General features: G+C 38.3%; 1 protein-coding gene and 2 pseudogenes across 3 annotated transcripts in view; 1 reads left to right on the top strand and 2 right to left on the bottom strand.

Annotated features, from left to right (window-relative positions):
* LOC131773433 (fibrillin-3-like) overlaps window positions 1-26,776 on the top strand; it is a 164,204-nt gene that overhangs the window by 9,355 nt on the left and 128,073 nt on the right. For all 3 annotated transcript variants that reach the window (XM_066166627.1, XM_066166629.1, XM_066166628.1), the window contains exons 8-10: window positions 1,390-1,512; window positions 1,650-1,772; window positions 1,924-2,046. In XM_066166627.1, the coding sequence (XP_066022724.1) occupies window positions 1,390-1,512; window positions 1,650-1,772; window positions 1,924-2,046 (369 nt within the window). The remainder of the gene's footprint in view (window positions 1-1,389; window positions 1,513-1,649; window positions 1,773-1,923; window positions 2,047-26,776) is intronic.
* Window positions 15,197-16,724, bottom strand: LOC136281076 (uncharacterized; annotated as a pseudogene).
* Window positions 16,790-18,318, bottom strand: LOC136281075 (uncharacterized; annotated as a pseudogene).

Below are 26,776 nucleotides of genomic sequence, written 5' to 3'. Positions count from 1 at the left end.
TCTTGTATCTCGTTCACGGCAATCTCCAGCTTCCCGAGGTTTTCCTCGATGTCGTCAAGTCGTTTCCGAATATCATGCAGTTCGCTCTGAAAGCTTGACTCAGAATTATGCAGCCATTCTAAGCTCCTTTCCGTCTCCAGTTGGGCTTCCCGTCCGCCATTGGCTTCTTCTCTGACAACCAACTCTTGAGCACCAACTCGCTCCTCTAGTGATTTTATATCACGTCGAGCAGAATCGAGCATTCTCTTTAGATCCTCATTATTTTTCCTAAGCGATTTGACTTGTTGATGTGACATTATAAGTGCCTAAATTGACTTTCTTGGACGCTTTAAGCAGAGCTTCAAAAAGTATGTCCGACCGTTACGCACACATGCGCAATTTTTTTTTTTTACGCTCGAATATTTTACGAGTTGCCTAGTATTTTTCCCAGCCAAGGAGGATCGAAGATAAATGAGAGCGGTGAACAATATCTCTTCTCCTATTATATTATAAAACATCGAATGAGGGTTCATCATTTCACTATTACCTGGAATATTTTTCTCGAATATGCGGCCACTCTCGGATAACCCCCCCCCCCCACTCTTCTCCTCCCTCACTTTTTAAATAGTATAGATACAAGGAAAATCTGTTTCTACTACCACACTTTTTTTTATAACTTTTCAACCTTCAACAACAGCGCAATCAGTACAGCAAAACAATTTTGTTTTCCATTCCAGATTTTTCTATGTTCATGTGCTTGCAGAGTTCTTTTATGTATTATCTATTCTTTTGATTTTTGTCCTATTGCTGAGATAACTTAAGAAGCGCCCCTCTCGACTAATCGACAAAGCGCCCACCCTACAAATAAGTGCCCCCTCCCCCTCTCCCTCAAAGTTTTTGTCGAAACTTTCAATAAGCGCCCAAGCACATATTGAAAATGTCTATCATTTCAATTATTGAAGTACACACAATATCGGCTGAGGAACTAAACGTGTATCTTGCGGAGTTTATTCACTGTTTTCAACTTAAAGACAGAGACGATTATCTGTATCGAGAGGTATTTAGATATTTTTTCCAGCTGATAGTATGTTGCATTATTTCTATCGAGAAGGGACGTTTGAATGGTTTAAATCTTTCATGATCGATTTGTAAACCATTGTCTGTTTGACAGTTAAATGTTATAAAGGAGGAATTTACTCTCCTTACGTACATGTAAAATTTATAATAAACATCATACATCACGTGAAGACTGTCCTTACGGTACATAAACAATCGTTGCTGTATATAAAAAAATGTTACTCGTTTCTTGCACTCACTCCCTCGATTTCTGATACTACGAGTTCGTGCGTAAATACCATATAGACAGATTTTCTATGAAGTATTACATATCTATATTATTTGTAATACTAGATATTGATGAGTGCCTCAATAGAAGCCATGCTTGTGACGTGACTGCAAATTGTACCAACACTGACGGCTCCCACATCTGCACCTGTAAGGAAGGATACACTGGGTACGGACACTCATGCCAAGGTATAATCATTACATAAGACTTAGCAAATAGCAGAACGAAGTTTCCCACAAATAAAACAAAACTCTCTCTTAAAAAACTCAGAAATTTGATGTTTGTCTCTGTCAAGTAATGTTTTGGCATTCATTTTTGTTCTCAGATGTCAATGAGTGTAGCGATGGCAACCATGTTTGCCATGTCAATTCGAATTGTAACAACACAGATGGTTCTCACATTTGTACTTGCAAGGAAGGATACACTGAAGACGGACAGTCATGTCAAGGTAAATAAGAGTTGCCTACACTAGTTAAGACAAGCAGCTTTGCACATAAACTATCGCCCATGGAAATTAGCCCTCATTTTAGAGGCCTGTTTTCACGCACCACTGTCATATTGTTATTGCGTTACCTTATATACATCACTTATGCTTCTAGATATCGATGAATGCAGCAATGGAAGCCATGATTGTGACGTGAATGCGAATTGTACCAACACTAATGGCTCCCATAGCTGTACCTGTAAGGAAGGATACACTGGAAAAGGAGAGTCATGCCAAGGTAAAAATTAAATTAGACCTAGAAAAAAGCAGAATAACCTATCATCAGAAGTAATTGCCTTGTTATCCGACAAACTGGCTAAGATTCTATTCAGTTACCCTTTGCAAATCTATTATGTTCACAGATATTGATGAATGCAACGATAATAGTCATGTTTGTGATGCTAATGTTAACTGTACCAACACAAATGGTTCATATAATTGCATCTGTAAGAAAGGGTACATTATAAATGGACAGTCTTGCCAACGTAGATTAGAAAAGCGATACTTCATGTCGAGCAAAGCAGCTTTTCATAATAAGTATTGTCTTTGTAACTGAGGTTATGATCAAGAAGCAACTCAATGATTTTCACGCCCCGACCTCGTATTTCTATTAAGTTACGGGTTTCATTATATGCATGCATTCACATTTTACCAAGATTTAAAATATTATACGCGCAGATATTTTACGAGTTGCCTGATATTTTTCCGAGCGCGAGAAGGAACAAGGATAATTAAGAGCAATGAGAAAAATTTCCTCTCGTATTATATGATAAACCATCGAATATGTGATTTATTATTAGTTCCTCACTTTTTTAAATAGTATAGATAGAACGAAAAATCTCTTTGTACAGCCATATTTTTTTTAACTTTTCAACCTTCAACAACAACACAATCAGTATAGCGGAATAATTTTACTTTCAATTTCAGATTTTTTTAAATCTTCATGTGCTTTCAGAGTTCCTCTACTTATTATCTTTTATTTTGATTTTGATGTCCTATTGCTGAGATAACTTAAGGCGGGGTTCCACCTGAAAAAGTGACATTTTTGCATCACTTGTGACAGCTATGGTTTTCATCAAAATCATAGCATACTATACATCATTAGAAAGCTATCGGCCTGAAGATTATGAAAATGTGTATTTGAATGCGGTATTTTTTTTGTAACCTGATAACAAGCCCCTTAAATAGCACATGCTGTGGCTGACCTGGACCTACTTGAGAAAAGATTTTTACATATAGTTTCACATGAAACATGTATTTTTACTATTTTTCTCAAGTAAACAGATTGCTTACTGGGATGAATGAAGGACTTTGCAAAATTTCAAAATGTGAAGCCTCAACACCCATCTAAAGTTGCGCAATCACAATTAGGAAGCATTTCTTAAAATAACCTTTTTTCTAAACACTTATGACAAATTCCTTCATTCATCACAACTAACTCAGTGAGACCCAGCTAACCTGAAAATTTCAGGTCAATAGCTCAAGTCCCTCTTGAGTTATCTCTTCTCAAAGGCAAAAATGCCGCATTTTGAGAAACGCAGCCTTAAACTTCAGAAATGGAATAATTTGGACGGGACTGCACAGGTACTTGATACATATTTACATACAGGTACATATTTTACCAACACAATAAATCCTTGTAGAAAAAAAGAGATGAATGTAGGCCTAAAGAAAATGGTGATAATGACACATTTGTATTCAATAAACATTCAAAAATCTCAACTGGCAAAGGGAGACTTGATGGAAGGGCTTACAGGACAGAACAACGTAGTTGAAATTGGGGGAACCGAGAAAAAGTCTGGTGAGTGGTAACATAAAGGGCTTCTCTCTTAAACCACAAGACAGAAAGACTAAGGTTCCCAAGCTTATGCGCGGCAAATGTTTCTCAATTAATTTTTTTAATGCTTATGATTTTACAGATATTGACGAGTGTAAAGGAAGTCACTCTTGTCACGTGAATGCTACATGCACGAACACCCTTGGATCACATGTATGTCAATAACACGCTGGATATACTGGAAATGGACAAAACTGCACAGGTGAATTTAATCTCTTCACTACAATATGTAGAACGGTCCTGCATGACACGTTCGACTACAGTGCTGCACCATTCAGCCGCGTTGCAAGATAATTAGACAATTTATTACTAAGAAACTCGGTCATTTTGTCCTCATTTAATATATAGTGAATAATACCCGGGTTCCCGCTGACTTGGAATTTCTCTTCGAGTGTTCAACTGGCTACCTCATGAGTGAGAGCAGCAAACTAGTGAGGTATCGAGTAAGAGAATAATATATAGATTTAGCCAAGCCTAAAAGCGGTGATGTGATTAGCTATACGAACACAATAGGCCTTTACTGAGAATATAAGGCGACTTTTTGAAAATAATGATATAATAGGTTTCAAAATTCGCGAAAAAAAGTGGTAGTCGTATATCTCACTCGTGTAACCACTAACGTTGTATAATTTTTCTTTTCTTCCCCATTTTTTTAGATATTGATGAATGCCAAAAAAATACTCACGATTGTCACCTGAACGCTACTTGTCAAAACACAAATGGATCCTTTGTGTGCACCTGTTTATTTGGATTTAACGGAGATGGACGGAACTGCACAGGTAAAGGCCTTTAGATTGTAATTGCCTCGTTATGACCTTACTTGTTTGTTTGTGTTTGTATTTTTAATTGTTTGTTTAATTTGTACGTTCCTTCTTTGTTTTTTTGTTTATTTTGATAAAGTAGTTACCCTTGCCTTAATATTTTTGACCAATGGTAGAAAATGAAAATCTTTAATCCCAATTGAAAGCAAGAGGATGAAATGCTCTCAATATTCAAAATATGAAGGTTTATACATGTATCATGCTCCAAGAATCGTGATTGAAAGCCTGTGATTTCTCAGATATTGACGAATGGGCAAGAAATCTTTCTTGTCATGTGAATGCTAACTGTACCAACACAATTGGATCACATGTATGTACATGCCACACTGGATACACTGGAGATGGACAAACTTGCTCAAGTGATTTTGATAACTTCCCTTCAATGTCCAGAAAACCCCTTTAAGACGGAAGAGAGGCAACCTCCATTGCTGCTCTTTCTATACGTACAATCCCAGCTACTCAAAGTGGGAGGTAATCTGAAACGTCTTTTTAGCTCAAATTAAAAGACTGGAAGTAATCAAACATTTATCCTAAAATTTATCCCTTATTAAAAATTGTGGATTGTTTTGTTTTGTTTTGTCCCACATCCTTTGAGACTAGATTTGCAGTATTTTGGAAAGGTATTCATTATATCTTGATTCGCCAAAACATTTTTCATCATAACATCTAACTCTGGGTTGTGACGTGGTGCACTTGATCCTCATCAGACATTGACGAGTGCTCACAAATGAACATGTGCGATAAGAACGCCTCTTGCAGTAATACCCAGGGCTCCTACAGTTGCGCCTGTAATCCTAAATACATTGGGGATGGTCTGAATTGTAAAGGTTAGTCTCTTTTAATCCATGCCTTATATATTTTTTAGAGATGGTACTGGCTGAACTCGCTGCAAATAATGTTGAGTGAATGGCTATTCTTGTTTGGCCATGTAACAAATCACGTTAGTTTTTAGTACCTTTAGTTTGCTTGGAAACGTCCTTCGACAAAACATTGGGGATAAAGAAAGATAGATTTGATTTTTTAAATCATATTTTTGGACTTGATGTGCATTGTTGTTGTCCACCAGGAGAGAAAATAATTTTTTCTTGATGATGCATAACTGTTCTGCAAATGTAATTATATTGATGATGTCTCAATTAAACAGAATAGTCTGATTGGTTAAAATCGATGTTGACCGCAGTTACGATTTTCTCACTCTGACCTAATAAGGTAATTCCCCAGAAAAAAAAAAAAAGTCATCTAACAATTTTTTTAGTCTGCCTTTAAATGTTTCCTACCAATGGCTGTTTCGAAAAGTGCAATAAGAAGGCAGGTGACCTTGCTTGTTTGAGAGAAATGACGGGCAACACTTACCTCATTTATGCCTCTACTATCAATTTTTCCCGCGCGTCATTTCAAGATACGTTTTTCGGTAGCTGGAATCAAGGGATTTCGAAGTAAAAATTAAAAGAAAAAACTTAAAAGGTACAAAGTCTCGAGCGTGTGGAAAATTTGATATGTAATTTGTGGAAATTATTTATATATATTAGCAATTATTATCACTCAAAACGTTCCTCACGTCGTTGTTTTCAAGGTAATGATTTTCATCTTCAAGTAACGGGCTTTGTGCACGTTTTTAGCTATGTCTTCTTTTTTTTTTTTTTTTTTTGCCTTCGACAATTTTCTTAATTTCTCCAAATTGAAGGGGAAGATTGGTACAAAAAAATTTTGCAATGAAAAATAGAGGTCACCGCGCTTGTTCAAGAGCTAAAGAACATTGTAGCTGTTTGCATGGTCCATTTATTGAAAAGCAATACCGTGTTCTCGGAATGCATGCGCTTATTTGCCTAATTACATGATTTTTATGCGCAGTACAGGATGCCCAGTGCAATACTGAGGAATCACCCTTAGACTGATAGCAAGATTCAGTTTGTTTTGTTTATTTAAATTGTAATTAATGGAAGAATATTTGTCCAAATAAGGAAAACGTAGACAAATTTGAGTGTAGCCGACGAAACTACGAGCATAGCAACTTGACTTTTTACAACACGAATTTTTGTCAGATGCACGATTTGATTGGCTATAAGGAAACACTATCGTCCAGAGCATGTGTTGAGGAAATATTAATCATTTAATATTAAAATATTAAACAAATAACATTTACCTTTGATAGAAATAGTAGAGATTATAAGTTTTGAGCTCGATGAAGAATTAAGAAAGATGTTTTTTCACCTTGTCACGAGCATGGGATAAAGAAAAATTTTGGGTCCCCATGAGGAATCTTCCTCATGGGGGAACCCAGAATTTTTCTTTATCCCTCGCTCGTGACAAGACGGAAAAACATCTTTCTTAACATTTACCTTCCTCTGTAACGTTATTGGAAAATTTTGCTCATAATATATAGGGAACTTTTTCCCGTGTTTGCAGTTTCTCATTTAAACACTCGAGGCAAGGAAATTTCTTGAAAGTTATGCAAACCCTTTACTGCGTATCGCGTTCGCATAACTTTCTCAAATTCTCCCAACCTCCTCTCGTGTTTAGGTGAGAGTGTGTAAACATGGAAAAAAAGGTTCTTTATTGCTTAAGCATTAATCGGCTCCAACTAAGTTTTCCAGGCATATCTGCTCAGATCGAAGAAAAACTATAAAGGGGTAAGTTTCTAAAGAAACTGTGGCGCTGCGTTAGTGGGAGAGTATGGCGGGTAATTTAGTGTTAACAACTGAGTTGAAAATGTAAATTTGCCACCGTAAAGGGTAAAAAAGCTGAAGTTTCGAGCGTTAGCCCTTCGTCAATCGCTCTGACGAAGGGCTAACGCTAGAAACGCTCGAAACGTCAGCTTTTTTACCCTTTACGGTAGCTAATTTACGTTTTCAACTCAGTTGTTAACACTAAATTACCTCGAAGAAAACTAGTTACCTCATTTCAATTCCACTACAACACAGAAAACTTTTTCACAGTTAAATAATTCTAGCCCTGGGAAATTTTTGCGGGAGCACCTATTAACAAGTTTGATGGCTTTACATTCATTAACAACCTTTTTCGTGGTCAGCAGTCGATGATTGCAGGGCTTTATGAAAAGCGATCATTAAGCGATCACGCCACAGTCACGCATTGAAATTCTTTGAATATGGTAACTTTTAAGGGATTTTGTATTGAGGCTGTATGACAAACTCGGCTATTTTGTCCTCAATCAATAAATAGAGAACAATACTTGGGCGCGCTTTGATATGGAATATCTCTTCAAATGTTCAACTTGTTATCTCATGAGCGAGAGCAGCGAACGAGTAAGGTATCGAGCAAGAGAATATAAACTACGGTGGCCCATAAAGGACATGCCACATTTATTTCATCGCGCGATAACTGATAAATTGTTGCGCGATAACTGATAAATTGTTGCGCGATAAATGAAAAATTATCGCGCGATAAATGATAAATTATCGCGCGATAATTTTTCATTTATGGAAATCATGTTAGGTCACATAATCGGCTGTCATGCACGTTGTTTCCGTGAACGACAATGGTTGCCACAGTTGAGGAGGTATGTTTTGAGGTCATAGTTCATTTTATTTACATAAAAAGATATCATTTAGCAGTACTTTGCAATACTTCTACGACACATAGCTCTGTGAATCAGTACAGTAAACCTTGATTTTGCGGAATCTTACGAGACACTTTCAGAGATGGCTGTCAGTGTCTGAGAACGAGAGTGGATTATCTAATCCGTCTCGTTTCGCTAATTACAGTAAACTCAGCAGCCAACAATTTTGTTCGCTTCGCTGTCGCCATTTAGCAGCCATAATTCGAGAAAATCTCGACATGCGACCCTGGATTGAGAACGGTCAACGCTTTGCCATTCATTTATTAACCTGACACAGCTGATTGGCGATATCAAACACATGTAAAAAATTATCGTAATATTATACGCGTGTTTAACATGGATTTCCCGGCTCTTCTCAGGGCGGGAAATCGTTTTAAACCACCGCACGTTATATAATAGCTTTTTCCTTAAGCTTTCTTATAACAAATATGTAAAACATCGCATTAACCAAAATTCAACTTGTTAGCCGATCCGTGCTATAACTATAGAAACCTGAGCGATGCTGACAGAAAGAGCACTTACATCACACCCTACGGTGGAGAAAAATGTGACGACGATTTCTCATCCTTAATATTCGGGGAATGGTATCGTTTCGTGGGAGATGCAGGAACAAAAATGCCAACCCAGTGCGTACCGGATTATAGATGTGGTACGGTCTTCTCAGGCTGGCTAAAAGGTGGTCACCCCACATTGGCAGAAGGTGAGGTTTTCTCCGAGGTCTGCTTTACCAGAGGTGGAAATTGTTGCAAGAAATCAAGGGACATAAAAGTTAAAGACTGCGGATCCTACTTTATATACAAACTACAAAATGTCCCTGCTTGTGATCTGCGCTACTGTGGCACAGACTGAATGCTATAGGCAAGTCATTCTGCTCAACGAAAGGGTTCAGGAATCGATTTAATTATTGGCACATGCACATTAATGTATAACAGGGACTTTAAGAATTTCACATGATCCACTTTTTATGATTAGTGTTAAACAGTAAATAGTTTGAACAGAAGAGTACCTTTAATTCGCGTAGTTTGATCTTCCAAGTAAGAGTACTCCCTAGAAGTTGTGACTTAAGGTTGTCAGTGTTACTGATTGACGTTTCTATAACTTCAGCGGAAATCATCATCAGAGTCGACTGAACAGTTGTTGTGTATCCGAGTATTAGAAGAGACTCCCCCCACCCTTAGCTCAGTAGTGTCAACAACTATGGGCATTAATGAGCTTCCAAATAATCTTATCATCATCTCTATCTATTCCAATCAAACATCTTCAGTAAGTTTTAAGCAAAACTTTGATCATTGTATTTTGCTTATTACTAAACGTTTTCAACTCTTGATGTTTGCTCAGGTCGTTAGAAACTAAAGCAGCTTTTGATACCCACGCCTTCCGTACATGAAGTTGTTATTCTGTCTGAAAGCTTTCCATGATGGGTCACGGCGGTCCGTGATTATAAGCAAGTTGTTTACCATGTTCAGTCGTGCTTTCATTAGCATCATGATTTATAAGGATTTTTAAATCGTGTTCGGTGTGTTTTGGATAGAGAAATAAATGATTTCTAGAATTTGTAGTCACTATAACATCGATACTCAAACCTTCTGGTGACATATCACGGAAAACTAAAACATTATAATGGGTAATGTGGTTACGATCTACTTTTACCACAACAGTTGTGTTGTAAGCTTCGAATTCTGGAATGTTTTGAAGTACGTTATGACGGTATATATGGACTCGTTCAGCTAGGAGTAATAATTTCTTTAGTCAGAAAAGACCGAATATCTAGGAAGCTCTACAAAAGACAGCTCAGTACTCAGTACTGTGATATACTTAAAAGATTGTGTATTTTGTGAAGATTCTCTCTCAGTAGAGAGCTAAGTTTTCGTCTGTAGTGGGCTTAAGTAAGTTTTTAAAGGACAATTATTGTATTGCCTATACGAGTAGCTCCTGAAAAAGAATCATTATACGTTGTTTAGTAAAGTAGTTTAAGTTGTAGGAGTTTAGTATTCCTTGTTTTGATTTAATCGTACCTTAGCAGGTGAATCTTATAGGAAAGCGTGTTGAGTGAAATGGGTAAAATCTGAATGATGTCTACGCTAGTAGTTCTTTCAAAGCTATTCCAACAAAAAGAGCTCCGAAATGAAGACCAGTCAAAACCTAATTTAATAGCCTTTTCAGGTTATTTGTGTGTATGTGACCGGTAACAGAGATGGCGTGACCTTTTACTCTGGTTGCTTTATTTAACACTGACAGTGAGCCTAAGACAAATAGCACGTCTAAGTACTCCGAGGTTTACGTGTCTTTGTTGCACTTTAGAAAATGTGCATTGACTTTCCCATGGGCCAAATCCTCTTATCGCCTGCCATTCAAATTATCTAAATGTAATCAGTGTAAGGTTACATGTAACAATGAATTATCACTTACCAGATGTCAGTAAACAAAACAGATTCCACTGTATCTTTTTGGTGTTGTTAAAGCTACTTTCGCTAGTGTTGTTGAAGCCCAAAGTTCATCATTCCATCGGGTGAATAATCAATACTCTCCGGAGGGGTTTCCGAACTTTAGGAAGTGAGAGGTTGATTTGTTGAGATATCTCTCTCCTTTAGTGAGACATCAACGGCCTTCCGACACCTTTTAAATGTATTATTATCATCCAGGTTTAATTGGGCAATAATCTCAATTTTTTTAAATGAGCTCTCCTCTTGAGTTTATCGAGACACATTTCTGACAGAAACAGGTTCTTTGATCAATTTTCCCTTTAGTCAATTATTTGATGGGAAGCTGATCTTTTCACGAAATCCCACAGAGTTAGCAAAAACACAAATACATGTACATTTACTTGAGAAAATATCTTTGTTAGAGACGCTGTTTAGTAGAGTAAATGGTTGTTGCTACGGTTATTATAATCAACTCTGTGTTTGGGGGATTTAGAGGAGTGAACTTAATGTGATTAGCTGCTTTAACTGTCCGATTAAAGGTGTCCAATTACAGTTGACTGTCCGATTGCACTGTCCGATTACAACTCTACAGATTAATTAGTGCTAAAATAAAGCAGCTAAAGTACCATAAACATTTGAGGACATTGTAATGGTTATGACTGGTCGTGGAGGAGAGAGATGCGATAATGTTATATTTTGTTACTTATACAACTCGTAAGTTTCATCACTGCATAAGCTTTGCAAAGTCCCTCAAAAACGCAACTGGTTCTTTACCTGTCTAGATGTAAACCATAAATGGTGCTAGTCAAATCTGATTCAATTTCCCAAAGATTTCTGTCGCAAGATGGAATTTACATCTTCTCTTGCTTTCCTTGGCAAACGGCTCATAAACCACTTGATACGAACCGTAGAATCCCCCGCACAAGACCTCTGCTCAGCTTTATGCTACATGGAACCCAACTGTATCAGCTATAACTAATAAGTGACCAGCGGATCTCCTGTAATCATAAAATGTGAACTGAAAAATTCCACACACTATGAACATCATCAGGATCTCAAGTCTTGGACAAACTACAGATATAAAGCAACAATGGTGAGTACATTCTTATCCTATTGATGGTTGGTTGGTGTCCTATCATGGCCATGCGCATAACATTACTTGTCATTTGGTAGATTAGTATGTAAAGTTTAGCTCAACCTTGGGTTGTTTAGCTTGCAAATGTTTCGACGGTTAGTTGTTTCACTGATATGTTGTTTGGCTGGTTGCGCAATGTTTTTTTGCAATTGGTTTGTATGGTTGACGGGTTAGGTGGCTGGTTCTTTGGTTGATTTGATCTCATGTGACATTTCAAATTTCATTTCAAAGTATCACCACCACTTACCACTTCAATTGGCATATCTGCTTTTAAACCTCGTTTTCACACCACAACACTTGTGGACAGACTCCATGCCAACATAATGGCACTTGTCAGACAGGATTTACAGACAAAGGTTACAGATGCCTTTGTCCACCTGAATACAAGGGCACCAATTGCGAGAAAAGAAACGGTTGTTAAAAATACATTTTTCATTTGGTGAAATACTTTTATCAAAAACTCTACCTAACCCTTTAAGTTATCTTTCGATGAATCCAACTGTAAGTCTTATTCAGCCCAACTCCATTCTTTTGTTCAAAATCAAGTCATCATATATATGCTGGTTCTTTTCCCAACAGTAAGATGGATACAGATGATGCCATCTACAGTTTAATTTGGGGCACGAGATGATTCGTATGGTCTCTCTAGAACTTCCAAGGCGGGTAACATCATTACATTCAAATTAACGTACAAATCCGGTTACGTGACCTGTCATTCATCGAACCCAAGCTATCAATCCAAATGGGGATGCCTTTAGAACCGTCTCATTCCCAACCAAATGGCCACGTTGACAACTGACAAAAACCGCAATCTTCTTCTCCCAAAGAGTGATTTCCTCTCAGAATATTGGGACTGCAAGTTTTACAGCCTGCCTTGGGCCACAACCGAATCACCACGACTGCTCTTTGATAATTTCTCTACCCCGCTGGCGCTGGAAACGAGCCAAGAATTCCAAATCTGGTACAGCGTGGACTTGTTCAAATGGGGTAATGGCGTTAATGGGTTCGAAAAAACGTGTGTTGCAGTGTATGGTTTGTATGTTTGAGTAGTCACCCAAATTACAAAGTAAATTGAAGAAGAGAGTTCATAAAATTGTTGTTCATGCCTTTATTACTTCAATATTAGATAGCTGCAACTCACTACTTTATGGTCTAGCGAAGCATCTACTTTCAAGATTGCAATCCGTTTGAAATATAGCAGCTCGAATTGTTACACGTACTAGGATATTGATCGTATGACCGCAATCCCGAAAAAAAAAAAACTTCACTGGCTTCCTGTCTGTCACTGTATAGTTTATAAAATTCTTCCACTAGTCTACAAAGCTATCAATGGAGCAGTGCCTGGCTGCATCAGTGACTTACTTAATTATCGCACCTCTGAACGGACACTAAGGTCCTCTTTTCAACACCGTCTGGCGACCCCGAAAGCGAGACTGAAGACTTGTGGAGAAAGAACGTTTGCTGTGGCGGGACCAGGACTATGGAACTCGATCCCACTCGAACTGAGATCTAGTTCTTCAATTGACATTTCTAAAAGACATTTTAAAACGTATCTTTTTAAGCAAGCTTCTAACTCCTTTTAGTTTTATTAGATCATAAATATGTTTAATTACTCAGAATTTTTTCAATTTGTTTATTCCTATATACAAATGTATATATTTTTTTCTCTTTCCCCCTTTTTTTTGAGCTTTTTTATGATCTCAACGTAAAGTACCATGGACAATTGGTGGTTTGGCGATGTATAAGTATATTTACTAGTATCATTTATTATACATGTACTTATGACATCAGGAAAAAATACTCTAACTTTAGTGACGTTCCTCTCTTCGATTCAAGAACGAAGGAAAAGAATGCTTGCCCTGGTAAAGGCCTTGCTTAGAATCGAGAATTCATAGGAATGACCTGTGCGACTTTACGATATGCATCCTAAGAATATGGAGATGAAATAAAGAAAATTGCACATATGCCAGTCATTTTCGCTTTGCACCCCTTCCTACAATGGTTTGCCTCCTGGTTCATGGAATATTTGAGAATGAAACTGGTGAGTTACAATTCAAATTCTGCCTCTATTTTCTTATGTAAGATATCTCAAACTGGTATTAGTCCTGTGAGCATTCGCCCTTTTTGAATTTTAAAGTTCAATTTGCTGCCCTCAACACTCGCTGGAAAACAAAACTTACTCCGATTTCCTAGAATACTTTGTCATTCCCGTCGTACTCGTAGGTTTTCCATGGACTTCATAATGATTTTCATATCCAAAACCAAATTATGCCCAACGGAAAGTAAGGGAGGTAATAAGGTAAAATCAAGTATTATCAACTGAGTTGATAACATAAACTAGCCACCGTACAGAGGCTAAAGCTGAAGAATCGAGCGTTAGTACGTAGTTACTCGCTCAGACGAAGGGCGAACGCTCTAAACGTCAGCTTTAAAACTCTTTACGGATTCCAATCTACGTTATTAACTCAGTTGCTAAAACTAAATTACCCTGTGATACTCTCCCATCCACGCAGCACCAAAATTTCTTTAGAGACGTCCCCCCTCTAATGAAAGGAAGTTGGGTTTCTTCTCAATAAAACACCTTATGCATAAGCCTTTTGACTTATTTTAAAATACCCACAGGGTAACAAATAGAATAAGAAAGATGGTTAGATTTCGAGTCCACTAAAGCAATAAATAAAGAAATTTTTTTTCGTCTCGTCACGACCGTGGGACAAAGGAAAAATTCTGAGTCCCCATGAGAATCGGACCTCAAATCTTTGGACTCCGCGCTCCGATGCTCTACAACTGAGCCAATGAGACTCTGTGGTGGGCAAGGCCCACTCCGATGTTCATGCAGAATACGCGTTTTGCAAACTTCTAGGATCAGCGATGTCCTAGGCGTCATGTTTTGTTACTAGAAAAAGAAAGATGGTAAGATTTTGGGCTCAGTAAAGGAATAAAGAAAGATGTTTTTTCGTCTTGTCTCGGGCGTGGGACGAACAAAAATTCTGAGTCCTCATGGGGAATCGAACCTTAGACCTTCGGATTCCGTGTTCCGATGCTCTACTACTTAGCCACAGAGACTCTATATGACTATAGACTTCTATACTCCATAAAAGTTCATATATGACGCCCGTCCTGCATACAGCTACTATCAGGGTAACAAAGGTCAACAAATAGCGTAACAACGGGGTAATTGCTTTTATCAAGAGAAAGTAATGGTTCCATTAATTCTTTTGTTTTTATTTTTAAATTCAAGTTTTACAGGAAAAGAAGTGGCCAGTACTCGTGGGTCATGTGTAACGAGTAAATTGTCGTGACAAAATTTCGCGGGTAAGTTGTCACGGGTGAATTGAAAAAAAAGAGTCGTTCAGTTAGAAAAAGCCGTGAGTAAAGGACATTGTCGTAATAAAATCTCTTGAAATTCCCCCCCGCCAACAACACAACAACAACACAATCTGTTTTTGGCCAAGAGAGAAGTTTATTCAGCTAGATCCTAGAATAATGAAATAGGACCGAACAGTAACAAACAAGGAAGCGAAATAAACCTCTCTGCCACCAAAATCGGCCAAAAACAAACTGAACGAACGATAACTGGAACGAGTGCAAGAAATTACAGCGGCAAAGAAACAATGGCAGAACGTAATTGAGTCGCGAGAGCGAACTTGGATTTAAGGCTAAACTCTAAATATAGCTTATAAGAATCACTGGAACAATCGCCATACAATTGTATTAACTCACCGGGTACGCCGCAACTAAAAGCCCAAGAAGCCGCTCCTCGTCGAAAGGAGTGACCTCGGTAACGGTCGGCATGTGGAACACCGATGTGAGAGAGACACGTACGAAACTGTGAAACAAAACTGCGCTTAGTAACCGGCACTACACCCGAGGGACCCGGTAAAAGAAAAACCGGGCAGGAGCGGTGAGCGGGAATCAACTCAATCCTACGGCGATATGCGCTGACAGGACATAATGGACTGCCAGGAATACTAAGTAAAGGAATATGAAGCAATCGTTCACCAAACTGAATTGTTTTTGTGCACCGAAATGTAACAAAAAGCCCATGGGCGGTAAAAACCACATCACCCCGAGTCAGATGACGACGGGGATCAAATTGCCTGAGTGATGGCGGCACGATATTGGCTAGACGAGCCATTAGGAAAAAGGCAAACAAAAACACGCATAATAAAGTAGCCGAGCGTGGATCACCGTTCAACAAAAGAAACGATGAAAGCCGAAGCAAAAGAGAGGAAGAAACCGGCGGTGCACGACGCGGTGTGTGGAAAGCTCGGCGAGCAATACCGCGTAAAGTGAGGGAGAGGACGAAATCTTTGGTGAACGGGTAATCCGCGCCCGAAAATAAATGCAGCAACTTAACGCCACTTAAATAATTACGAATAGAAGGGGGGTTAAGGTACAACTTACAAATTGGACATATAGACAAACCGTCGTTAACTCAGCCGGGACTGGGGTTAGCTTAAAGTAAAAACAAAACAAAAAACAAAACAAAAAGAAAGCCTTGGATTGAGTGCGTAAGTTACTATACGTCCCACAGCTGTAAGCAGATCGCTGAGAATGTTTAAGATCCCGTCGAAGCCTCCTAAGTTCTGGATAGCCTAAAACGATAAAAGGCTGGGTCAGAAATCATTGTCAAATTGAAACATATCATCAGGGACAGGTACAGCTTGTAATTTGACGTGTTGCGCGTGGGCTAAAAATTCAGTTCTTCCCGCAAGGTTGTTCGAGGCCCAAAGCGAAAGAATGTCTGCATAACAATTTGAGACACCAGGAACGTGAACAGCACGAATTTCGAATTCGTGAATAGCGGCAAGATAACAAAGTTCGCACAAACATGAGTTTAGGAAAGAGTTCTGACACCGTCCAGTATCGAGTACAGTCACGGCCACTGCGTTATCGCAACGTACTGTTAAACGTAAACCGGACCACCGCAAACCCCATAATTTCAAGGCGACAATGATGGTCAACAGTTCAAGGCAATTAATGTCAAGAGTTTGTTGAACAACGAACGACGGAAAAGCTGCATGAAAACATTGGTCGCCACAGAGTCCTCCGCAGCCCGTCAAACATGCGTCGGTAGTAAACACTTCGCCCGGAGAGGACCATTGTGCTGTAGAAATCATTGAGACGCCATTATAAGCTCTGAGAAAACGGCGCCACCACGCGATATCCTTGCGAAATTCCGCGGTCAAGTTGACATGATAATGATTGAAAAGAACCTTACGTAGAAGAATGAGAATGTGGGCGATAAAGATGCGACTCTGACCGGGGACACGCCGATGAAATCGTCTAAATAGTTAAACACCACGCGTCCTTGTTGTGATGCGACCCAGGCAACAGCAGCAGTAGAGCGTTGGCACGCCATAGCGGCAGAGCGCAATCCCATCGTGAGAACGGTGTCGAAATAAAACTGTTTGTTCCAAGTGTATCCCAGAAAAGGATAATCTTTGGGGTCCACTGGGAACTGGCGGTACGCCTTGCGAAGGTCACGCTTGTACAAATAACAACCACGGCCCAAAGTAACAACAGCATCCACAATGTCATCGATTGTAGGATAGCGTAATGAAAGTGGTGCCCCCAAATACGAGTCACTAGGAATACCATCATTTACTGAATGACCGGACGGCCAACTCAAATCCACGATAACCCTTCTCTCCTCGGAATCCCGCTTTTCCACGGTCGAGAGGGGAGAGCACAAACCCCTGCATGAACAGAGCCTTGTCAAAAGGCCCTGCAATGCGGCCGAGTTGGACTTCTTTAGACAGGTACGCATTAACTTGGTCTGGAAAGGTCAACGCGCCCCGATGTGTGCGAAGATCAAAAATGGGCAAAGTATCAGACACGTAACCGATAGGCCAGCCGAATTCAAGAAAGTCGCAAATAACATTATCCGGATAATGCTGAAGGAGTTCACGCCACTTAGCGATATTTAACGCAGAGAAAACCAGGATCCGTGCCACGCGATAATTCGGCTCACCAGTAAGAGCCACGAAGCGATGCACGTCGAGAAAATTAGGAAAGGGAGAACTGAGCCGCAACGAAGAACTTGAAGGGCAGAAACGTGCTTCCGGAAACTGACACAAAAAACCCGAAAGTCTTGAAGATTCGGCGACGACGTAACCAAAAGGTACATGAATTAGGAAATCAGGAAATCTGGTCTGTTTTCCTTACTTAGAGCGCGTGGCAATGGAATATAACGCCTATATCTGTTGTGCTTAAATTTTCATCTGGTATGGTAGTAGATTACAGAGCAGTTTTGATGGCCCGTTTACTATATTATAGACCATAACGCCACATGGATTTAAAAACTGCCTTTTTCTGGTTGAATTTTGCTTTGAATGTTTTAAGGGCTTCGAGCACATTTTCCACGAAAAAATGTAAGTGATCGCATTTATTAATGAAACCAAGCAGGAATCCTATGAAGCAATTTTCATAGCTCACGATTAAATTGGGTGAAAAGAGTGTTTTTTAAGGGTGCAGGTCATTCGGCCAAGTGTATACAGGGCTAACGATAAAAAAACTTGAATCACAGATGAAAATTTAAGCACAACAGATATAGGCGTTATATTCCATTGCCACGCGCTCTAAGTAAGGAAAGCAGACCAGATTTCCTGATTTCCTAATTCATGTACTTTTGGTTACGTCGTCGCCGAATCTTCGGGGCTAAAAGTACACCGGTACTTTCTTTTTCCTTTTAGTCGACGATCGGTAAGGCATTTTAAATGCTTCGAAAAATTAAACTGCAAATGAGTAAATCCTTGATAAAGTCTTTTTTCTTTTTTCTAAAGAAGGATGATAAAGGCAAAGGAGAACAGGTTATGCGACCCTCTTAAATATGTTTACACCGAGGGAGGATGCATCCGTTATTGACTCATCGTGCAAAAGTCGGCCATCAGTTTCCAAGGAATAAAAACATTTTTCATCAGTTTAAGGACACTTACTGGCTGGAGATAGTCGGCCGCTAAAGAGCTTTTCAATTAAAGCTAACTATCAACTCTTTCAAACGATTTAGGAGCAAGGTTTGATGAAAATAACATCACGTGCGTCTTTTTAACTCCAAAAACTGACAAATTACAGAATAATTGAAACAGGTTCATGACTTTTCTGCTAATTTCATGTTTATTATTGCCAAAGTTGATAGCAAAATAATTACACATCAAACATTCGAACGCAAAAAGTTTTGCGAGGTGTTTATCTTTTGGTAGGAATGAATGAAAAATGTGCTGGATGCATTTTTTGATCTTTTAAATTTTAAAAGTACTTGGATCAAAAAGTCCAATGGAACTTGAACCTTTAAGTGTCTGTTAATCCTAGGAATATAGAATGATATTCCTAAGAGACCTTATTCCTTTTCATTGAGCAAATCGGAAAACAATTATTTGGGTCATTTGCGTTAATGTCCACATAAAACTGACAGCTGCTGAAAGCTTTGTTTAATGCACTTTCATAACATGCTTTCCTTCATAACAATAGGTCGGTTTGGGCTGCTTAGTCCACTGCTGGGGCATGGGAGCTGGTGATCGACTTAAAACTTGTGGCATACGTGGGGGTAGAAATAGAAGACCGTAATCTTGAGTTGACTTGCTTAACGCCTGGCAAAGGTGATTGGAAAACTGTCAATCATTTTCCGTCTTTCGATTCATTTATGAGTGCAACCTTATTTCATATATCACTTTCACTCTTTCGCTGATACATATACAGAAGGAATAGAAGTTCCAAAATAAACTAAGTAATGTAAATAGCCACGTTCAACATCCACCCATGATTGGAACTCATTTTGTAAAATTAAAGGGTATTTAACGAAGATTTTTAAGCGTATCCTACTCAGAAAGTTGGAAAAACACAAACAACTTCGACAACTACGAATTACGCCAATTGAAAAATCCTACATTCCCAACTCTGTTCTTTCAATAACATGCACGTATTACACTGTTAAGTTAAGTTCCATTGTCGTTTATTACCCGGAATTTGGTCAGTGTTATCCTTCTCAGCCGTTTGTAGTGCTGACTGTCGATTAATTTGTTGGGCACGGTGGTGGCCCACTTGAACGACAGAGACAGGATAGCCACGTTTATCGAAAAACTGGCATATTGCCTCTGATTTTTCGGAAAAATCAGAGTCGTCACTACATAAACGACGAATTCTGAGAAATCGAATAAGCAAAGATTTGGTAAAGCATTTGACAATAAAAATCTGCGATAAAATATTATAAAGCATGACACGACGTTTCGACGTTTCCAGAACGTCATTATCAAGTAAACTAAAATAATAAAATCGAGTATATATATAATGAAGCGGTGAATAAATTACAAAGCGTTAAAAGTTAAACAAAGAGTTTGGCCCCAATGGAATCGCTCTGGGTGTTTAAATTGGGCCTTATTGTTCTTACGTACAACATTTCATAAACAAGACAATCCCATTTCGTGCCACATTTTTTGAGCATTCTAAACTGGCTCTCATTGAGTAAGTCAATGTTCCCATGGGCATCTCTCAGGTGGCGACCAATGGCAGAGTATCGATGATCAGCAATGCGTTGAAACAAATGGCGCGTCTTGTTATCAACGTTCCAATAAGATGTCTGAATCCCCTTTTGATCGCATGACCCCTATCCTATAAAAAGCTTCACTGGCTTCCCGTCCGTCACTGTATGGTTTATAAAATTCTTTCACTGCTCTACAAGGCTATCAATGGAACAGTGTCGTGCCACATTTGTGACTTATTTGATTATCGCAACTCTAAAGGGACATTAAGGTCCTCTTCTCAATACCCTCTGGCGACCCCGAGAGCGAGACTAAAGACTTGCGGAGAGAGAACGTTTGCTGTGGCGGCACAAGGACTATGAAACTCGATCCCACTTGGAATAAGATCTAGTTCTTCAATTAATAGTTTCAAAAGACATTTAAAAACGTATCCTTTTAAACAAGCTTATACCTTTTTTTAAATTTTTTTTGATGATAAATTTGCTTAATTATCTTAGAAGTTTTAAATTAGTTTATTCCTACAAAGGGATATATTTTTTTTCCTTTCCTTTTTTCTTTTAGCTTTTTAATAATCTTAATATCAAGCGCCATAGACAATATTAGAGGATTTAGCGCTGTATAAATATCTTTATCATTATCATTTATAATAATCTACGGTTTGATTCAGCGATCTGAATACATGTAATCATGACATCAGTGAAAAAAAAAATACTCTATCATTGGTGACGTCACTCTCTTCGATTCAAGAATGAAGGAAAAGAATGCTTGTCCTGGTAAAAGCCTGTCCTGGTAACGGAAATTCATAAGAACGACTTGTGCGATTTTATGATGTGCACTCTAATTATGTAGAGATGAAATAAAGAAACTTGAACATATGCTGGTCTATTTTTATTTTCCCCTTGCACCTTTTCTTACAATGGTTGGCTTCTGGGTTCATGGAATATTTGAGAATAAACCTGGCGAGATATAAATTCAAATTCCACCTCCATTTTCTTATGTAGGATACCTCAGAGTCTTATCGGTTCTGCGAGCATTCGCCCTTTTTAATTTGAACGATCAATTTGCTGCTGTAAACACCTCCTGGAAAACAAAGCTTTCATTGATTTCTGAGAATACTTTGTCATTTCCGTTCTACTCGTAGGTTTTCAATGGACTGTATAATGCCCAACGGAAAGAAAGGGGGGTAATAAGGTAATTAAGTATTATCAAGTGGGTTAATAATGTAAATTGGCCACCGTTCACATTTTATTTTTAACCGTTAGCCCTTCGTCATTCTCTCTGACGAAGTAAGGGATGATTTCTCTCAGTTCGTTCTTTCTTTCGTTATTTATATATCGTGGTTTTTACTCCCGTGGCAAAATAAGAGCAGTTTATACTGTATGCTTTAGGTATATTTGCTGTACCAACGTGAAAAAATTTCAAAATAACGGTTTGACTTTCAGGTTCTACTAGAGAATCACATGAAACCAGAAAATTGCCAACGAGCGTTCTGGGTTTTCACACATATACATGTATGGCTCCCAAATGAAAACCAAATCCCATTTTCATTCTTTTCTCTTTTTCCCGTTTCTTTTGACAAATATTGACGAATGCAAAACATATCCCGGCAAATATCACGTAAACGCTACTTGTAATAACTCATACTAATCACACAATTGCACATGCAAACCTGGATATACTGGAGATGGACGCAATCGTAAAGGTACAGTCAATAATCCCAGATTGTTGTCGTTTTTTCGATATCATGGAAAGCCAGGATTTAATTTTTGTAACGTAAAGGAAGGCAGTTACCCGACTAAAACTTTCGTAGTGCTAGCCTTTTTCACAGATAACTTGTTTTCTACATTTAAGACAATCTCTTGTTCTCACAATCCAGCAAAGGGTTGACTACAGCCATAGTTGCAATCTTTAACACGGTAACGGTGACGTTTTCATAATTATTAAATCTCCTTCTATCTGTAATTTCTTAGATATTGATGAATGTGAAGGAAGTCATTCTTGTCGCTTAAGTGTTACCTGCATAAACACCGTGGGATCACACGACTGTCAATGTCAGCCTGTATATACTGAAAATGGACAAAGCTGCACAGGTAGTTGTTCGCTTTCCTTAAAGTAAGAAAAGTCTCAACTGAGCTGGTGGGAAAAGTCTTACTTCAATGCAGGGCATGTTGCCATTGGTAGAAAATCAAATCCTTGATGATTTGTTTCACACTGTTTTTAATCATTACAAAACCTTTAAGGTCATTTTTCGAAACTCAGAATTCTGATACTTTTTGTTTGTTTCTTCTGCCTTTGGATGGACGTTACATTAATGACAGACAACAGTCTGGAACGAAATCGCAAGTTTGGCTTTGAATCTTGGAGCTAAAAGAAGGTGTAAAACTTCATAAATACGTCAAGCAACAAAATGAAGGTGAAAAGAAAAATTAAATATAAGTACAGTATGCATTCAAACAAAATTTCAGTAATCGGTGACGTTATTAGTATTGACTGCCCCTCTAAATATAGCGAACTCCTGTGTAACCAAAAAAAATAAAATTTAATGAATTCGGATACTGCTGTAATTACACATATTGATCTTTTTAGCGTCGTTGACTGAAAATGTCCCACACAAGCACTTCTTGACCTTAACGCTTAATAACTATGAGTTGTTCTTGTAAAATGAAAGTTCTGGTTTTGGTCGCTAAACTGCTAAAATTATGAGACGCTTTAACAAATCAGTTAACCATTTATTCTAATTACCACAATCATCTTTAACTTTGTAGCCGATCCTTGTAATACTTATAAGGAACTGAGCGATGCCAATAAAAGAAGGAGTAACAAAACGCCCAAATCTGGACCAGTGTTGGGTGGCAACCAACTTCTTGAGGGATGGTTTCGTTTTGTGGGAGCTGCAGTAACAAAAATGCCAACAACGCGTGTGCCAGCATATAGATGTGATACAGACTGGTCAAGCAGGTTGGATGGTGCTCATCCTACAGTGGAAGATGATGAGGTTCTCAGAAAGGTCTGCTTTAGTAACCGTCCCACCAGTTGTAAATACCCAACAGAGATTTCTATTGGGTATTTACATAGAAATCATAGCAGTATTTACATTGATCCTAAGGTACATTTTTTTCCGAGATTTTACGCAGTCCTCTTTTCGTCATAATAACTTTAATGATATTTTAAAATTACTTGGGCAGATTTTCTACGTTGATGACATCCTCATAAACTGTGCAATCAAGAATGCTTCGGTAGAATTTCATTGTACCGGTTATTTTTCATTATTTTAGATTTTGTACACTGGCTGCGTTCTGCTAAATTGTGATGATAAAAAATCTCATTCGTAATAATTTGTAGGACATGTTTGCAACCAGAATAAGGAACGAAAAAAAGAATTAAAAAATTGAAACAATGAAAACGAAAGGAAAAAATAACAAATATTGATATTCTGGACAAGCAGGATCACCATTTAGCATGACCACTAGCAAAATAAGAAGTAAGACTCTTTACAAGAATTAGATAGCTGTAATACAGGACACAAGTTACCTATATCACGTTTTCCAATTTTACGCAATATTTATGGACCCTAGGCAGGTGTCTAATAAGGGTAATACGTTGTAAGAGATGGAAAAATAATTGAGGTTGGCGATAAACAAAGCGCAGCCACAAAGTTGAACACTAGGCAAACGAAAAAAAATCCAGAGAGTAGCATGGTGGAGGTCTGAACCCGGGACCAACAGATTACAACTCCAACGCGCCCTGGCCACTCAGTCACACTGCCGTCAAATCCGAACACATCTATAGAGAAAATTTTATAATTGGACGTTTTATTCCCGTTTCAGAACTTCAGAGTTTCAAACGATTTTCCAGAGGCGGAGTAAGAAAACAAATAGGTTAAACACATTCACACCATTTCAATTTTTCACAAACCAACAGGATTTATCAAAATGGATCGCTCATACGTTAGTTTGATTCAGAATTTGATACTTTGAACATGGCAGTCACGAAGTGTCGCGATAGAACTCATTTCAGCAATTGGACACGTCAATTTCGCAATGCCTAGAATTTTGTGATGATATACGCCGAGGTTTGATCATTCTAAAATTAGACGTCACATTGGTTAACTATCTAATCATATTTTCAACTTGAATTTTATTTTAAACTCAAGAAAACATGGATAGACAAGTACTTCAAGCTGATGTGAGTTAGCACATGTTGTAAATAACACTTTTAAATGGTCAAGAAACTTATCAGTAGATTTTGTTGTAATGTTAGATTTAGCATTAAAAGTAAACTGCGTTTATTGCAGTTTCTCGCTGAAAAAAATTTCATGTCTGTTTGTTTGGCTTTTTTTCTCTGGTAGAATAATATCTTTTGAGCTCAGTAGGGGAGCTGTTATTACAAAAAACTGCCCTCATTCGAATGACAAAAAAGAAGATTGCGGCGTGAAAAAGAAATCTTCAAATGTCACTCTGAGTTGAATGGGGAAATGTTATTCACAATTCCCTTAATTTCATTTTTTCCCATGTCCAAGAAGAAAGTTGAAAACAAATCGAGCTACTGACACAGAATATTGGCTGGTTTCTTTACAAACCTAAAAAACCTATCAGAATATGGTTAAATCATAGTTGGGCTAATCAAAGAAAACTGATAGAGGTTGACTAATTCCGAGGATTAACTTGATAAATTTTGTAGAGATGCTTGGCGAATTCAAACTAGCTTGACGAAGATTGTACAGCGCCTAGTCAATAATTCACGGCAAAAAACTAGCGTTTACCGTACCGAACACGAAGGTTGAATTCACGGAAAACGCAGCATTTTACAAACGTTTACACATGTTTTGCGTACGGAAAATCCAACGTTTTCTATGCGTTTTCCCATCGGTGAATCCCAGTTTTCGTTCCATTATACGGTAGTTTTCCCTCGCGATAAATGCAGGTAAACAAATCATTTTCCGGCATTGACCGCTAAGTTAACGCACCGCAAACAGCTTGTTTTCCTTTTGTTCATTGGCATTTTCCCAGTGTACAGCAACGTATTCACCGGAGTTTGCGGCTGAAAACAGGCATTTTCCTTGAAGGTTAATGTGTGTAAATGCAGGAAAACGTAATGATTTCCTGCGTTTGCCGTTCGTACAACGCATAGAAAATGTACATTAATTTTACACGATCCATTTTCAAAGAGTGTTCTGCAGTGATTGAACATCAAAGTAAATGTAATGGACCTTTCAGAATCTGATAATCCGTTTTCACACAAGCACAAGCTACACAATACAGTAAGTTTCTACGATTTTTGCTGGGCCTGGAAGGGATTTGAACCCACGACCTCCGCGACACCAATGCAGTGCTATACCAACAAAGCTGGCAAGATCACTGAAGGCTGGTCATTATCTTAGCCTCATAATAAACCCGTGAAGTGATGAATCGATGACTGTGAATACATGAAAGTCATTTATATGAATTGCGCATTAAGAATTGGGAGTTTGTCATAATGTCGGTTCGTAATAAACCCGTGAAGTGAATATATGAAAATCCCATTAGCTCTGTTGGTAGAGCACTGCAGTGGTATTCCAAAGTTCATGGATTCAAATCTAGTATGGCCTGAACTTTTCAGGCTTTATTTTCACTACTGCTTAAGTAGTGCTCACTGCTGCAAAGATCTCTTTCATATTCATTTATTAATCCGCAGTTCCCATGCATGATTTTCATATATTCACGGTCATTAGCTTTATTTTCTGTTTTGCAGGCAAGATTCTCGGGTACGAAAATTTTAGAGAAATTTCTTTGCATTAATGGCCTAAAACGAAATCAAAGATCACTATTTTTTTTTAAATACGCCGAGAGGATTTAGACAGGGATTTTGAGGGAGACCTTAACTCATATTCGAAGATTTATCAACCGAAGAAGAAATAAACGATAAAGGCACAGGTAGCCTAGGCTCGCTGGATATGCCCTAGTAAATGTGCAAATACGGTTACGCTCTCTCGCACTCTGAGGAGACTATAGTTCACAGCGGTTAGGTTCGGGCGGCACAGTTTGGCAATAGCCCTAAGATGTGCGTTGCTAAAATTTTCACAGAAATTAGAGCAGATGTAAATCCCTATATTACTTCATAGATAACAGGAAAATAAAGCCTGTAATCTTGCAGTTTGCTAGAACCGGACATGATACTAAGAAAAAATTTTGATTATTTACAATCGAAAGCCGAATTGATACGGCGCTATTGTTTGCCACAGCGAAAACAACACTAAAATTTTGCAGAAAAGAAGAGAGGAGCTTTGAATGGGACATTTTGATGAAGCAAAAAGTAACCCAACAAACTCTGCTAATATATCAAAAATGCTTATGGCAAAGTTTGAAACTTTTTTCTTGTTTTATTACATCTCTCAAGAGAGAAATCCTTATTTTGTCAACTTTAAAGTTTCTATCGGTAAATCGAGGAAATTTCAATCAACACACTGCCTTACATTTTTAATAGTTTGTTCCATAGTTAAAGAAATTCAAAATTTTTTTTGGAGAAAAATTTGATAGGGAAATGAAGCTCCTTACTCTCTATCGAACATACTTTCTGTATTGAGTGGTCAAGACTGCAGGAGTTGCAGATCATCGCAGAAACGCAAAGAGGTCTTAATACATTGGTCGGAGTTGCAAGGTCTCCAAAATTTCAAGCCTTGCAAGTACAACTTTTGGTCAAGGCCATTTCAACCCAAA

Source organism: Pocillopora verrucosa, chromosome 5 (genome assembly GCF_036669915.1).
Source record: "Pocillopora verrucosa isolate sample1 chromosome 5, ASM3666991v2, whole genome shotgun sequence".
Taxonomy (NCBI): domain Eukaryota; kingdom Metazoa; phylum Cnidaria; class Anthozoa; order Scleractinia; family Pocilloporidae; genus Pocillopora; species Pocillopora verrucosa.
This window is presented reverse-complemented; position numbering and strand designations above follow the sequence as displayed.